This window comes from Anguilla anguilla, chromosome 5 (genome assembly GCF_013347855.1).
Source record: "Anguilla anguilla isolate fAngAng1 chromosome 5, fAngAng1.pri, whole genome shotgun sequence".
Lineage (NCBI taxonomy): Eukaryota > Metazoa > Chordata > Actinopteri > Anguilliformes > Anguillidae > Anguilla > Anguilla anguilla.
In genome coordinates this window covers 55,200,224-55,214,939 of record NC_049205.1, presented here as the reverse complement: position 1 = coordinate 55,214,939, position 14,716 = coordinate 55,200,224, and the positions used below count along the sequence as shown (strand labels likewise).

General features: G+C 43.9%; 1 protein-coding gene across 1 annotated transcript; it reads left to right on the top strand.

The window, feature by feature from the left end:
- Window positions 1-4,056: 4,056 nt before the first annotated feature.
- dnaja2a (DnaJ heat shock protein family (Hsp40) member A2a) lies at window positions 4,057-12,787 on the top strand. The gene is made up of 9 exons (XM_035418441.1): window positions 4,057-4,212; window positions 5,763-5,822; window positions 6,650-6,876; window positions 7,271-7,351; window positions 8,684-8,817; window positions 9,037-9,233; window positions 11,552-11,696; window positions 11,801-11,928; window positions 12,571-12,787. The coding sequence occupies exons 1-9, from the start codon at window positions 4,135-4,137 to the stop codon at window positions 12,757-12,759; spliced, it is 1,239 nt and encodes a 412-aa protein (XP_035274332.1). The 5' UTR covers window positions 4,057-4,134; the 3' UTR covers window positions 12,760-12,787.
- Window positions 12,788-14,716: the final 1,929 nt, after the last annotated feature.

Here is a 14,716-nt window from a genome sequence, read left to right as displayed (position 1 = left end):
CCACAAGGAATTCAGTGGGTTGGTATAACTCAGATTAGTTTAATATGCGACTAATTTCACGGATGACTGTCGTGTTATCTTTTAATGATTACCTGTGGTATGTACACTTGGGATAGGCTCCTAACTGGTGATGGTAGAATGAGGCTTCAGGAAATTATAAAAGGTGGACCTATAATGTGATATCAATGACTCTGACTAGTTTGAACCAATCATTGTGGTTTGCTGTGGAGAGCAAAATATTTGATTGGTCTAAGTAAATCAATGACTGATATATAGTTTTACAGTACTTTTGATTAGATACAATTTGTCTGGATCAAACTTCATTAGTCAGAGTCATGAAATGTTGACAGTTCACTGCTGATTATAGCCTATATTGTTTCTACTACATGCATTCGACTATTTATGCAACAGAATTGTTTTTTATGATGTCAGTGATACATTACATTTTCAGCAGTTTGCAACACAAACAACAACAGCAATAACAACAATACTGGTCAGAAGCTAAATCAGTTGTATAATAAGTGTAATTGCATTGCTATAAAAGAACCAGCAAATATTTCGGATCACGGTGCACTATGTCTAGCACTTTACACATCTTACACAAGCACAGAGAAAAGAAAATAAGAGTATCATTGCGATCTCCAAGCAACTATCATTTTTCACCGTCTACACTACCTGGTACTAAATATTTGTATCGCACAACCCAACTGCAGTTGATCACTGTGAAGTCTTTTCCCACTCTAAAAATAAAGCCCTGTCACCTGCATGTACGGCAATGATTTTTAATCCAGGAAATGACTAGTGTTTTGAAAATCTACCAGGACTTAAATTGTAAGCTGATATTCTTGGAGTTCTCAAGATCAGGCCCGACACAGTAATGGATGCACTTTACAGTGCAGGAAAAATAACAGGAATATGCAGACTTAATTACAAGTTCTCAACATTAAACTTTCATATCTTCTGAATGTTCTAAAGGGGCTTATGACCTCCAGGGCACCGCGGATTTATAGAGCTAACAAATTTCAAATGTTGACAGATATTACGATTTGAATGTGCACCCAAAGTGAGCTTCTGCTTTGGTGGTCTCCCCACAGGAACCATCAGGCCCCTCCGGCTCATTCAGAATGCTGCTGCTCATCTCGCCCTCAATCAGCTAAAGTGTGTGCATGTCCTGCCTCTCCTCATCTCCCTCCACTAGCAAACAATTACAGCCTGAATAACACACGCATCACCAGTCCTGGCCTGAGCTGTAGCAAGAGAAACGCCACCCTTTTATCCGCAATCTATTATCAAACCTTGCACTGCTGCCAGCCCATTCCACTCAGCATCCAGTAGCTGCCTTTCTATCACCTCCCCAAACGGGCTCTTTTCTTGATCACATCTACTCTCTATTCTGCCTTCCCCCCACCCCCCCCCCCACCCCCTCCCACTCCCCAGTGGTAGAATGAGCTCCCCACTACAATCAGGACAGCAGAGTCACTGCCTATCTTCTGCGGCAGACTGAAAACTCACTATTTAAACCGAACCTTCACTCCTCTAATTCTGAGCTCTACACATTTGTATGGGTTTAATAGCCCCACCTTTGCCAAATATAAAACCAATAAATAAATAATAATAAATTATTTATAAATAAAACCAATCTTATCTTCTAATGTTCGCTTGTCTGTGGCAAGGCTCCTATGAAAAAGAGACCTTGGTCTCAGTAAGACCTCCGTCTTTTAATTAAAGATTAAATCAAATTAAAAATAAAACCCTGTTGCCTTCTAAAAATATTATCTTGCACCTACTATGACACCTGACTTCATGTTGTAAGATGATGTATTGAATACTGCTACTGGTTGTGGCCCTGATGGCTCAGCATGAGCACTGTTTGTTGCCTAAACATGTACGTGTGCACTTGTGTAAGTTATTCTGAATAACAGCACAAATGCCTAAATGTAAACTGTAGACCTCAGCTCCCCAGACATCCACAGACATGGATGGAATGATAGAAAACTGACTGGTCTGAAACATTGTGTCACAGGATGACTGAAGTGTCAGTTCTCCTGCATCCTCAACACAGCAGTCGAATGATACTGTACCCGAGAAATAAAGCACCTCAGCCACAGGTCCGTGCCACGTTTCTAATCTGCATCTCATCGCTAACACTTGAACAATTATATATTGACAGAGCTGCCATTTACCTTCTGCTACAGCTTCAGTATTTTTAGAAATCTGCTTTCAGATCAGATTCCAAATGTTGCATGAACTGAAGCTATATTACGCAGTATCAACAGAACATGCAGCTGCCACTAATACTACCTGTGTGTGTACACACACACAATTAGTATCTTGTAGAATATTTGATTTTGAAAGTCTAATTGAATTCAGAAGCCTGTGCTGTCTTTTTGGATAGTGGCTTTATTTAAATGCTAAATTATTCAAATGCTTCTGATAAGTATGATCATACTGAGCATTCGCCTGTCATTTCGGCCACTTTTAAGACTGCTCTCTGCATCACTTAGTAGCTGAAACACCACTTATTCAAAACATAATATTGTACACTAACATCTTCATACAGTACTTCATATTCCAAGTAAAAGCAGAACTCAAGGTGGAAGTATTTATTAGACACTGAACAGGTACTCTTTTTAAATTAATATATTATTCATTGTTTTCTTATTTTTTATATAACAACATCTTCTATTAACCTGATCTGATATATTTCCTTCAATAAGCTTGTGTGAATTTATTTATTTATTTGTTTACATTTTTCTCTATATCCTCCAGCCTGGCAGCTACATCATGTTGTAATTATGTGGAAGCCATTATTGATTAGATAAGCACCGATTTAATTACATCAGCACTTACCCTCGGGCATTTTCAGTGGAACCATTTGAATTGGCTATATTAATAATGTCCCTGTTATGAATCATCAGACAAGCCAGTGTAGCGTCTCGAATTGACGGTTTATTCAGAAAATTTGGCTACTGTTTGGCCGTGGCACACACCAAATAAAACTGAGTGACTGCAGACTCAGCACCATTACTTCGGCACATTAAGCTCTCTCAACCGTCTGGGGAGTGGGGGAAAAAAGAGAAAACATGGCAAGCTTTTAGCGAACCAGCGTCCCCATACCCGCGGCCTCCACCAACCACAAGAACAGCTTGCAGCTAAACATTCCAGGTAGCTATTGTGTTTGGTTGACAGCAGGGTGACTGGCAGAGCGGATCCCGCAAACTTGTGCAACATTTAAACAGTCATACCAGTGGAACCACATGAACAAGGCCGAATTTCCTTGGATCGTCGCGTCACAATATAATGCTGTTAATTATCATTCAAGGTAGACTTATCTTTGAATAAGAGGATAAATAATTGAACAAGAATGTGGCGTTTTAATGCTGCTGTAGGCTAACATATCCTTCAACGTTTCACTTAAATACGAACCTGCTGTCTCGCAGGATTTTCCATGACAACGGCAGAAGTCTCACGCCATCTGGTGGTCAGAGATGCTTAATAAGCGCATCAATGGAAATTGGGTTCTAATTGTACAACAGCAGTCAATGAACGCAAGTAGGCTGCTTGCTGAAAAACACCAATTGATGACAATAATTTTTTTCTTTCTTTTCACAGGATCGGCTCATTGGGGACTGTAACTCCCCTGTTATATAAGTATTGCATAAAAATGTAGCCTGTAGCGTATCAAAACCGAGATACAAGGGGGAAAAAGAAAGAAAAAAAAAACAATCGCTAGATCAGTTGGAAGATTTAGGGTAAAACAAAAATAAAGTTAAGACCGTTTTACATTTCCACTATCCTCGAGCGCTTTAGAAAATCAACTGACATGTGCTTTATAACATGGTTTTCTGGGAAGGCTAACTTGAATAATATAATTGAAGATAGTAAGAGCTAGCAACGCTGGGTGCAAAACACAGTTTACTGGTAAATGTGGAGGCTGAGTGGGTTTCGTCATCGAAATCTATGCGTGTTCCAGAATGCATCCGCATACCGAGTTCCACGGTCCACGGTGTAGTTACGTGAGAACAAATGAGATGCAAACCCACGGGTTAAAGTTGACGTATTGCGTATGACGTTTCAGACCGGCTCCTTTTACTCATCTACACTTCCCTTGTAGGTCCTTCTTTGAGCTGCATCATGGCGAACGTTGTTGATACTAAGCTATACGACATCTTAGGGGTGTCTCCATCTGCGTCTGAAAACGACCTAAAAAAGGTACAGTTTACTTGTTTATCTCCGGTCACCTGCTGGTTACCCAAGCGACGTTCATTACTGGGATTTTATTCCTTCTGGCATCAGGAAGCGGGGTAGTCAGTTAGCTATTAAGTGTGGCCTAGCCGTATTGTTAGCTAGGATTGCGACTGCGGGGCCCAGCTAAAATTCGCATAAACAAACATATTCCCAATCTAACTTCGTGTCTCATTTTAGATCTGTTTGTTTCTTTCATTGTGGTGCTTTTCCTTACAATTTTATAGTTGTCCTGCAGGCAGTGGATTTGAATATATAGCTAAACTCAGTTAGCTTGATGTCTAAAGCGTTTGCTTAAAATACGGATTAGCGAGCTAGCGCGCTACCGGTGTATGGTAGCTAACGTTAGCTAGCAAGCTAACATGCGTCGTATTTCACGAATAAGCGTCGACACTGAAACAAAATCATCTCGTCAAAAGTTTCTTCTTACAATAAACGACCGACCAGTCTTTAAATCCTAGGTCGATGGAAACGAGAATCTCGATGTGCGTTAGACTAACGTAGTCTTGTGGCATTCTTGGTAACGTTACCGTTAGCTGCATATATGTTTACACTTTCCTGGTTGGGGAAGAAAACGCTGCTGCCGATTGTAGATAAGCCGCCTCACGAACTGCATCTTCGGGCCCCTCGCTGGTATGAGATTAGCTCGCTGAATTTGAAAGTTACTTTTAGTAACCTTGACCCTATTTCTGCGTCTGGTTTATTTCGATAACGGAATGACTGTGTTATTGGTGCCATTGGGTGAGAATGCTTGCGTGCGTCGCTTTAGCTAGACGTTATACATTTGTTGCCTTTAAAAATTGTCGCCCATTTTCAAGGGAAATAAACTGCAATAAAGCAGCAGCTACTTTTGGAAATAATAGGTAACAACGTAGATAGAAATTTATGATTGGGGTAATGCCTATTATCTGGTTAAGACTAGCTAGGTAGCTAATTATTTTGTGTTTTAGCTGACGTTACAGTTAGCCGACTACTTGGACTGGTTGGGTATGTTAGAAAGCCAACCCATGCCATTGTTCCAGCACGGGCATTGTCTCTGAAGCGATGCAAATCGGCACTTCCTTGTACACACGGTGTGGTACACCGTCATTACCTGGCAGTTATTGTTGGCTACCTATGGAAATACTCCAACACCAGCTGGCAGTGTGGATAGACGCAGTCCAATGAGGCAGTTGTCGATTCAAATACCAATTGAGGCACCGTGTCTGTTGGTTAAGGAGCTTGTCTTAAATGCCTGCTTAAATACCCAGTTGTGTAAATGTATGTAAAATAGGCCCTGTATGCATTTCATTGGGAGTGATAATTTTCTAAGCAAATGAACCAGGTGGGCTGAAAATGAAATTTGCCGTCTCTTTGGTTATAGGCTAATTGACATTCTTTTCCCTTCAGAAGCTGTGTATGACGTTGCTGGGAACAACGTTTCCAAATAGATTTGCATTGGCACACCTACACAAAGACTGATGCAATATACAATGCATAGCAGGCTAACAGCCTTTTGCTTTTCAATTTCATTTCAGGCATATCGCAAACTAGCAAAAGAGTACCACCCAGACAAAAATCCAAATGCTGGAGATAAGGTAAGATGTTTTAAATACATGTAAATTTCCTATTTGAGCATTTAACTGTTATTAACACACGCACACACACACTGTGCAGCCATGTATAAACTGTTTGCTGGCAGTTGTCCATTTGATGTGGGAGACCATATGCTTTCAGTCATGTTAAATGCCACCAAATTATCGCCATGCCTAACCAATTACACCGTTCCCATCCCCAGTCTTTTGCCCTTGTTTTGAAATTGAGCTATGACTAGGTCCCATAGGCATGGTGACACTGGACATGTGCAACGCAATCACTTTGCTTTGGAAAATAAACTTTTTTTTTTTGTTGTGACTTCTGCATGGGGACCCTATTTGTATCAGATAGTGGGCCAGAGACATTGATAGGATTGAATCTGTCAGTGGCTGCATGACTTGCGCGTATCTTAAAGAAGTAGTGGGAGAGTGTGTTCGTTAAATCGGTCACGGGTGAAGCCAGTAGTGGGGGGATTAGTGGCTACCCAGGGCTCCATGGTGGGGGGTGGGGGCTCAAAAGGCTAAAGGACTTAAAAAGTTTTAAAAGTTTGTTTTGGTCCACAGACACTGCACAAGGTCCAGAATTGCATGCTACACCCTTAGGTGAAGCTACTATATTCTGTTAATCACCAACGTTTGAGCCAGTAAGGCGACCTTTAGCCAAATTAGAAAAATCGCTGAAACAAAAACAAAATGGCTGCTCTAGTCTTGTTTGAATTTGCGAGGCCTCGTTCTGCCATCGTTCTCATACCGTAAGCAGGGAAGTAGAGGCTATGATGGAGCAGTGTCCGGACCTTATTCTCCCCCCCCCCCCCCGATCCTCAATACAGTTTAAGGAGATCAGCTTCGCCTATGAAGTGCTCACCAACCCCGAGAAGAAGGAGCTGTACGACCGCTACGGGGAGCAGGGCCTCCGGGAAGGAGGAGGCGGGGGAGCCGGGATGGACGACATCTTCTCCCACATCTTCGGAGGGGGGCTCTTCGGCTTCATGGGCGGACACAGCCGGAGCCGGAATGGCGGCAGGCGAAGAGGGGAGGACATGGTCCACCCGCTAAAGTGAGCAGATCTGCAGCCGCACTGCCTCGTTTCACAACCTCACCCGGCACCCTTTGACGGTCTCCATTTTCTGCATGCTTTGGTGGCTGTATTTTACATAGCTCACGTGCAGTTTGCTTTTTATGTATTTTTTGTCATGTTGATAGTTTGTGTGAAGGTCATTTTTATTGTGGGAATCCATGTAATTAAAAAAAGCTTTTAGCCTTTTCTGAAAACCAGCCAAATGCTTTTTTGAGCTTGTCTTTAAAAGTGTCATTATGTTTTGAATGTCTGGTGCTTCAGGCTCAGGTTAGTGACCGAAACAAGCTGTTCTGTATGTGCACCCAGTCAAACCTTCACACTGCTTATTTTGCAGCCTTTGCAAATTGACTACAACAACCTTTTTTTCTGACAGGGTGTCTCTCGAAGATCTGTACAATGGAAAAACAACAAAATTACAACTTAGCAAGAATGTTCTATGTAGTACCTGTAATGGGTAAGTGAGCACGCATACTCCATCAGGTTGTGTGTTTTGTGCTCGTGTGTAAATGCCATCTCGTCGCCATGGATACAGTAGTGGTGAATTGTCTTCCTGCAGGTTTATGATTGTGTTGTGTGCGCCCTGTAACGGGTCTGGACAGTTAGTGAACACGGTTTGGCTTCAGTATGCTGTACCGCATTTTTGTATCACAGTAAATCTCCCTCTGTTTTCTGAGTTGGTTATAGCCTCAAATCGTTACGCATGTATCGAATGGGCAGAAAGCAATTAAACAGCACTTATCTGCTCAATGAAAAATCAGTGGATTGCAGTCCACTTCAACTTAAGTGCATAACGTGGAGATTTACAATTGTTATTTGTAAATGAAAGAAAAAGAATTATTTTTTCCGAAAAATTTTGAAACCTTTGAAAATAGAATCGGTAAATGAATGTAGATGCAAATCATCTGAGTGAACTGATGTAGGAATGCTTGGTATATCTGACCAAAACGTTTCTCTGGCTTTTATCTCATAAAGCCACACTAGGGGCCATGTTGTGTATGGAGGATATAGCTGTGAAATGGCCCCTCTGCCTGTATTTTAGATGGGGTCACCATTTTTTCAAAAACCATTTTATCCACAAGGACGGTTTCTTCACAGTTCGTCGTTTTCCCATACATGCACGAAAACAGCAGTAGATTAACATTTACAATAAAAAGGAGGTTAGGGGGTGAGATTTAGAAACCGGTTTGTGGAAATTTCTTATCTTCTGAAAATGTTGTGGGATTTTTCATAACCACAGTTAGTCAGAACCCTTTGTTTAGCACCTCATCTTGCAGACGGATGACAAGTCTGCTTTGGGGGGGAAAAAAGTTGCCATGGGATTGGTTGGTTGCTGGGCAAGTGTATTGTAGTGGTTAGGGAGCTGGATCTGCACCTCTGAGGTTGGAGGTTTGATTCTCAGGTGGGGCACTGCACTTGTTAACCTTCAGTATATATTGCAGCTGTATAAATAGGCTGTGTGTGAAGGATGTAAGCCTTGTAAGCTGTTTTGGATGAGAGCAGCTGCTAATTGCCAAACATGTAATGTATTACTTCGCACACACAGACTACGGGCCAGAAGCTTATGGCTCAATTGTCGTTTGAAACTCACATGCATTGATTGGCAAGCAACGTCCTCTACTTCAAAGGACCTTTGCCCGAAGCCTACAAGACACTAGATATGAAAAAGGCTAAATTTCAGTTTTTCCTTGAGTCATTATTATTCATTTAAAAGCCATAACTTTGGTAATGTGTGTGTGTGTGTGTGTGCTTGGTGTATGTGTTTATCTGTGCCGTCTCCGTCCTGCAGACAGGGGGGTAAGACCGGTGCGGTTCAGAAGTGCACCGCCTGCAGGGGGCGTGGCATGCGCATCATGATCAGGCAGCTGGGTCCCGGGATGGTCCAACAGATGCAGTCCGTCTGCACGGACTGCAACGGCGAAGGTGAGCCCGTCCAATGAGGCCTCAGAGGGGTACATTAATCCTGCCTACATCCACATAGCTGCCCTTCTGCTGTTAGAACAACCCATCGTGGTGGGTGTAGGCTACGTAAATTAGACTTACAGATACAGGAAGGAGGTGACAGTTTGAACGTTAATTGCGATGGAGTCGACTGTGAGTGCGCGTGCGTTGAGCGAAGGCCTGTTTTGCCGATGCGGGCAGGCGAGGTCATCAGCGAAAAAGACCGCTGCAGAAAGTGCGAGGGGAAGAAGGTGGTGAAGGAGGTGAAGATCCTGGAGGTGCACGTGGACAAGGGCATGAAGCACGGCCAGAAGATCACCTTCGGGGGCGAGGCCGACCAGGCGCCGGGCCAGGAGCCCGGAGACATCCTCCTGGTTCTGCAGGAGAAGGAGCACGAGGTAGGGGAGCGAGAGCCCTGCACACCCAGCCCTAACCATGGCACCTCTGGCTCTGTTTGGGCACTGAGGCTTGGCAAACCAGAAGGTTGTTGGTTCAAGTTGTAGGTGGTGGTGGGCTGAGTACATTTTATTATTTCTGGACTCTAAATATTTATTTAGCATTGTACCACGTTAGATCTCTGAGTAAGAAAATCGAGTTTTCCTCTATTTGGTTCTTGCCCGTCTGTGTAGATAGTATGTAGAAGCATGTCTGTCTGATAAATGGCTTGTTCCCAGATTCCATATTGGTAAAAACTGCAGTTGGTTAAACATAGTTAAGTTACTCAATCTGTAGGGGCCTTTGAGTGAAGGTGCTTCCTGTTCTTCACTTCCTGTCTGAATCCCAAACATCCTGCACCATGCGTCGGCGAGACTCACATGCGCGATAATGTCACTCGTGTGCTGTGGGGCTGATGGGCCTCGGCGAGTCTCGCGTGTAGTGTTGTTCCCATACCACAATTTTAACCTCGATACCAATACCACTGCCTTTGGTATCTTGATATCGATACCACGGTAAATCACTGATAACCAAGAATTCCTGTTAAGATGAAGTATCAACTAAAAACATATCTTTTTAAAGGTATTTATTAACGAAATACCGGATACACAAAATCAGACGTAAAATTAGGATGTGAGCACTTCGTGAGCAACAGCACTGTGCTTGTTAAACCATCAGAATACCTTTATCTACACTTGTCATTTATCTGTCTTCTCACACCTGTGGGGATTTGAAGTCCCTGAAGAGATTGGGGTGGTTGTGGGACAGATGCTTTGCTAGGTTGGACGTGTTGCCTCCCTTGGCTAAACAAATCTTTTAAGCGTTTTTTGGGAACATGCGCTGTAATAATGTTGTCAGGTTCACCTTTATCTTTGGCCTTGTAGCTAAAGAACTGGCACGGGGTTGAAACAAGCGGTATGCAAGCACGCATACACGGCATCAATTTAATATCATAAGGAAAAGCGTACCTAACAATTGGATATAGTACCAAAAATAGTTACAATACATTTTCCACTAGCTGGGGATGTTCAGTGTGATCTACTGCCTCTTTCATATCTTGCTAACTTCCTCAGTGACGGTACAGAGAAACACAGCCAGCCTTTTCTCACTCGGCTCACGCACGCACACTTACAGGCCACTGGACACACCCACTACGTTAGTGTTCCCTTCTGTTCTTAAAGGCACAGTGTTTATTTTCCACTGGACTGCAGTAATTTTGCTGCACTAGAAAGCAATGGCAGTATCGAATTTAGCGAAATGCCGGTATGGCACAGTTTTAGGGTGTTGCACCCCTGATGTCACACGTGTTCCGTGAGGCTGAAGGGCTTTCCACAGCCCTGTCACCTCCAGACGGCCGCACCTCTGAATGTCCTACCTAAAATAACTTCTCAAACACATGCCGGTGACACCTGGCATTGATGGCGCGTCCGAGCTAGCGCCAGCCATGTCCTCAAGACATGCGCCATTAGCAGAATCTCGCCACTCTTAATCCCGTGCCTGTCAGCATTTTCAGAAACTGTTGGGACTTGAGCTGTAGGGCCCTTCACTCCCGTGTGAAAAAAACAGTACACTGAGTATGTTTAATATAGACTTTAATTATAATTCAAGTATTCTTAAGTATAAAATAGTATACTTCAGGTATTCTTCAGTGTGCTGTTTCTTCACATGGGCTGCCACTTCTGGAGTAGCACAGCAGAAGGTCCTTATTTTCCCTTACTTTAAAGGAGAGTGGACACTCCACCGTCCTTTCTTATTTCTTAATCTCTTCAGACGGGGGCTAAGCGGAGAGGGTCACTGATAGAGAAAGGGTCACAGGTCAGAAGTTGCCGTGGCGACTCGAGTCGGCCGCCCTATGGACTGTGCCACACATTGTATTAAACAAAGAGATTCACTGCTCAAAAGGCATAGCAAATATGCAGTAGCATCAGGGGAACGTTTATTGATTTTTAGTTGGTGACCAAGCTAAAGATTGCTTAAGGAGTCATTTAAAAAATTGATTCTCACTGTGATCTGGCTTTTGCGAGCGCTGTGTAGCAATCGTTTGCTTTTGTACAGATTGTCATGCCGATAAATGTTGCAATCGAAACGTTTCTTGTTTTTTCCTCGTCAATTCTGTGGAGAAGCTTCTGCAAAACTGCAACCCTCCACAGTGAACACAATGATAAATGTTTCAAATGTAAACAAAGAAGAAGGAAAAAAACCACAATGTGTTTCCTTAGTGTCACATCTTGCTCTTGCACTTTTCCAGTTAATTCATTGCAGCAACCCCTCTGTTCCACAGACATTCAAAAGAGATGCCCACGACTTGCACATGACCCACAAGATCGGCCTTGTGGAGGCACTTTGCGGATTCCAGTTCACACTGAAGCATCTGGACGGCAGGCAGATCGTGGTGAAATACCCCCCTGGCAAAGTCATCGAGCCAGGTATGCTTGAGCCAGGGCCTCCCCTCCCGCTCTCTGTTTAGGGCAACATTGGACTCGGTGGTGGAGGTCAGTCGCCGATCTCAATCTGCTCCCGCTTTCCGCAGGTTCCATCCGGGTAGTCCGTGGTGAGGGAATGCCGCAGTACCGCAATCCTTTCGAAAAGGGGGACTTGTACATAAAATTTGACGTCCTGTTCCCTGACAACAACTGGATCAACCCCGAGAAACTCGCGGTACGTGACAAAAGAAGGGGGCTATCCCATGAAGTAGTGATGATGTGATTCACAACCCCGTAATGCATAATGTCATCCTGTCAATCACTGACTCCGTTGAACCAATCATAAGGAATCTCTCTCCACAGTGGGAAAACTGATTGGTTTGGGTCAGTGATAACACTTGATATTAGCAGCCATTTTGTGGTTCTCCTGTAACTGACACAGGCTGTGTGCAATCCGCGCAATAGAATATTCATTTTTGATGGCTAGATGGATGGGTGGGTGGGTGCGTGTGTATGGATGGATGGATGATGGATGGATGGATGGATGGGTGGGTGCGTGTGTATGGATGGATGGATGGATGATGGGGCTACAATAAGCGAGTGAATGCAGTTCAGCTGCAGAGCCTCTGGTGTGAGATTGTGGGTGCAGGTGGCAAAGCTGCACCTCGAGAGGCAGAATTGTAAATGGGAAAGCGTGGAGAGAACACAAACAGAAAGAATGGTTTAATTACGCTCTTCCTGGAATAGACAGGAGTGTGGCATAGAGTGGGTTGTCCCAGCCCAAACCACCGGTTTGAGAATCTGGTGCCGTGTCGGTGTGCTTTGGGAGGAAGCGAGCGGGCCGCTGCTGACACACCCTGTCATTTTGGGACCCCAGGAGCTGGAGGACCTGCTCCCGTCCCGGGCGGAGCCCCCCATCATCTCGGCCGACGCGGAGGAGGTGGACCTGCAGGACTACGACATGAGCCAGGGCTCGTCCGGGGGCCACCGACGCGAGGCCTACAACGACAGCTCCGACGACGAGAGCGGCCCCCACGGCCCCGGCGTGCAGTGCGCCCACCAATAGGCCCCGCCCACAAGGGGGAGGGGGGGGGGTTAGGAGAGGAGGAGGACGAGGATGAGGAGGGCGGGCGGGAGGGGGGGAAAAAAAAAGTTGCACAAATTTTACATTTTGATCTGGTTTGGACTTTTCCCACAACATTATCTATTGCCCCTATCCCAGCATCCTTCTCCCCACTGGCAATCCAGATCAGCTAAGAAAAGGTCACACTTGTCACTCTGCTCAGCATGTAAACTTGTTCCTTTTTTATTTTTGTCACCACAGTACTATTCCGTTAATTTAAATGAGCCGTGAAATAAAACGCAGGCGTGCTGCCTCGAGCTCACCCTTCCACAGAGGTGTGAGTTGGTGGGAAAGATGCAAACAAATCCAGGGGACGTCACCATCGCAAGGTTTTAGGTTTGTTGGATCCCTGCTTGATTTTTACCTCTTTTTTTTTTTTCTTTTCTTTTCTTTTTAAAAACTTTTTTCCCCCTTTATAGATTTTAAATCAGGGGTGGGGGCTTTCAGTGAGTGATTGACATTAAGTTTGTATAGGCTGCAGGCTGCAGGCCCAGAGCCCGCCGTTTCTCCTCAAACCAGCAACATGATCGAGAGCAATGGATCCTGCACTGGGAATAACCATCAAATTGGAGCATGGGAAAGTCTTGAAAATTTACAGACGTGAGCTACATTACTTGTCAAAAGGTTTCCGAAGTTGCCGAATAAAATATTCTTCAAAATCTCTTGAGCTATACTGAGCATGTCATCTGTAACCTTATCCCACTGCAACAGCATGGTACTCCTGTAAAAGCCTCGCATGAGTCTATTGCTCTTCTCTGGTTGGATCAGGTGTCACGTGTGTGCCAATCAAGGGATTGTACGTTGTTGAGAGGGAAGTCAGTTTGGTCCTCTAGCCTTGCCACCCTCCAAACCCAGATTTAGTTTTGTAAATACAGGTGACATAACCTGTCTGTTACTTTTTTCAGACATTTCCTTGTTCGGACGTATTGGTAGAATCTTGAATGTTCCAACGTGCGTGTATATAATTGAGGGTTAGTGCCTACATATTCAGTGTGTTTCCCTGGGTAAACCCATTGAATCAGCCTTTGAGATGGGATTAAATACTGAAGGTGACAAAATTGCCATTGGTTTATAATCCAGATTGGGAACAGACTGCAAATCACACAAGCGCAGTGGGCTTGGGAGGTTGTGGTTGAGGCCAGCCCCTGGGAGGGAAAATACCTTTTAAAAAATTATAATCTCGTATAACCACTGTTGTAGTCCATTCGCGTAAAGCTGTACAGTACTTTAACGGCAGTGTCTGCATTTGAGCATCTCATTTTAGTCTGCACTTATTCCCAAGACAATATTACAGCCCTTTGTTTAAAAAAAAAAAAAAAAAGATTCGCTGAAGATGTCAACTGTGAGCTTCTCCCCAAGGATTCCTCCACATCTGGACACACCCACAGACCAGTGCAGAGGCCTCAGATGATGAGCTCCTGCACCTGTTCCAACCAACCGACCAGCCCGAGCTGAACATGATCCTGTATCGATATCAATGTGAGATGCACATTGTTTGTTCATGTTTACTTGTACAATAAAAGCTGTCACCCGTTTCGCTTTTGCCTTAATTTCATTTCTGGTAGTCATCAGGAATCAAAAGGTGGTTGTTTCAAATTCCTTACCACCTCATAGGTTATGTTTATAAAGTATAAGAACTTCAGCATGGTTGCTAACCAATTAGACCATAAAGTTAGCATTTTAGAACTTTACCTATAGAACCTTATGACCATTACCCTGGAATGCAATTTTGTAGACTATGACATAGCTGCACTATATTGCCAAATTTCTTTATCACTTCCAAACATCCTGAAAAAAGCAATCAGATTTTGAATATTTCAGCAATTGATTTGTTACAGAAATAAAGCTGTGAATCACTACAAACCACTATCTTATGCTGGATGTGTTCCCATAGTGGCCA

Excerpts from the sequence above, each read along its gene's own strand:
- dnaja2a (XM_035418441.1), top strand. The coding sequence starts at position 4,135 with ATGGCGAACGTTGTTGATACTAAGCTATACGACATCTTAGGGGTGTCT. Across the intron at positions 8,818-9,036 it reads CACGGACTGCAACGGCGAAG|GCGAGGTCATCAGCGAAAAA; the intron begins GTGAGCCCGTCC and ends CGATGCGGGCAG. Across the intron at positions 11,697-11,800 it reads TGGCAAAGTCATCGAGCCAG|GTTCCATCCGGGTAGTCCGT; the intron begins GTATGCTTGAGC and ends CGCTTTCCGCAG.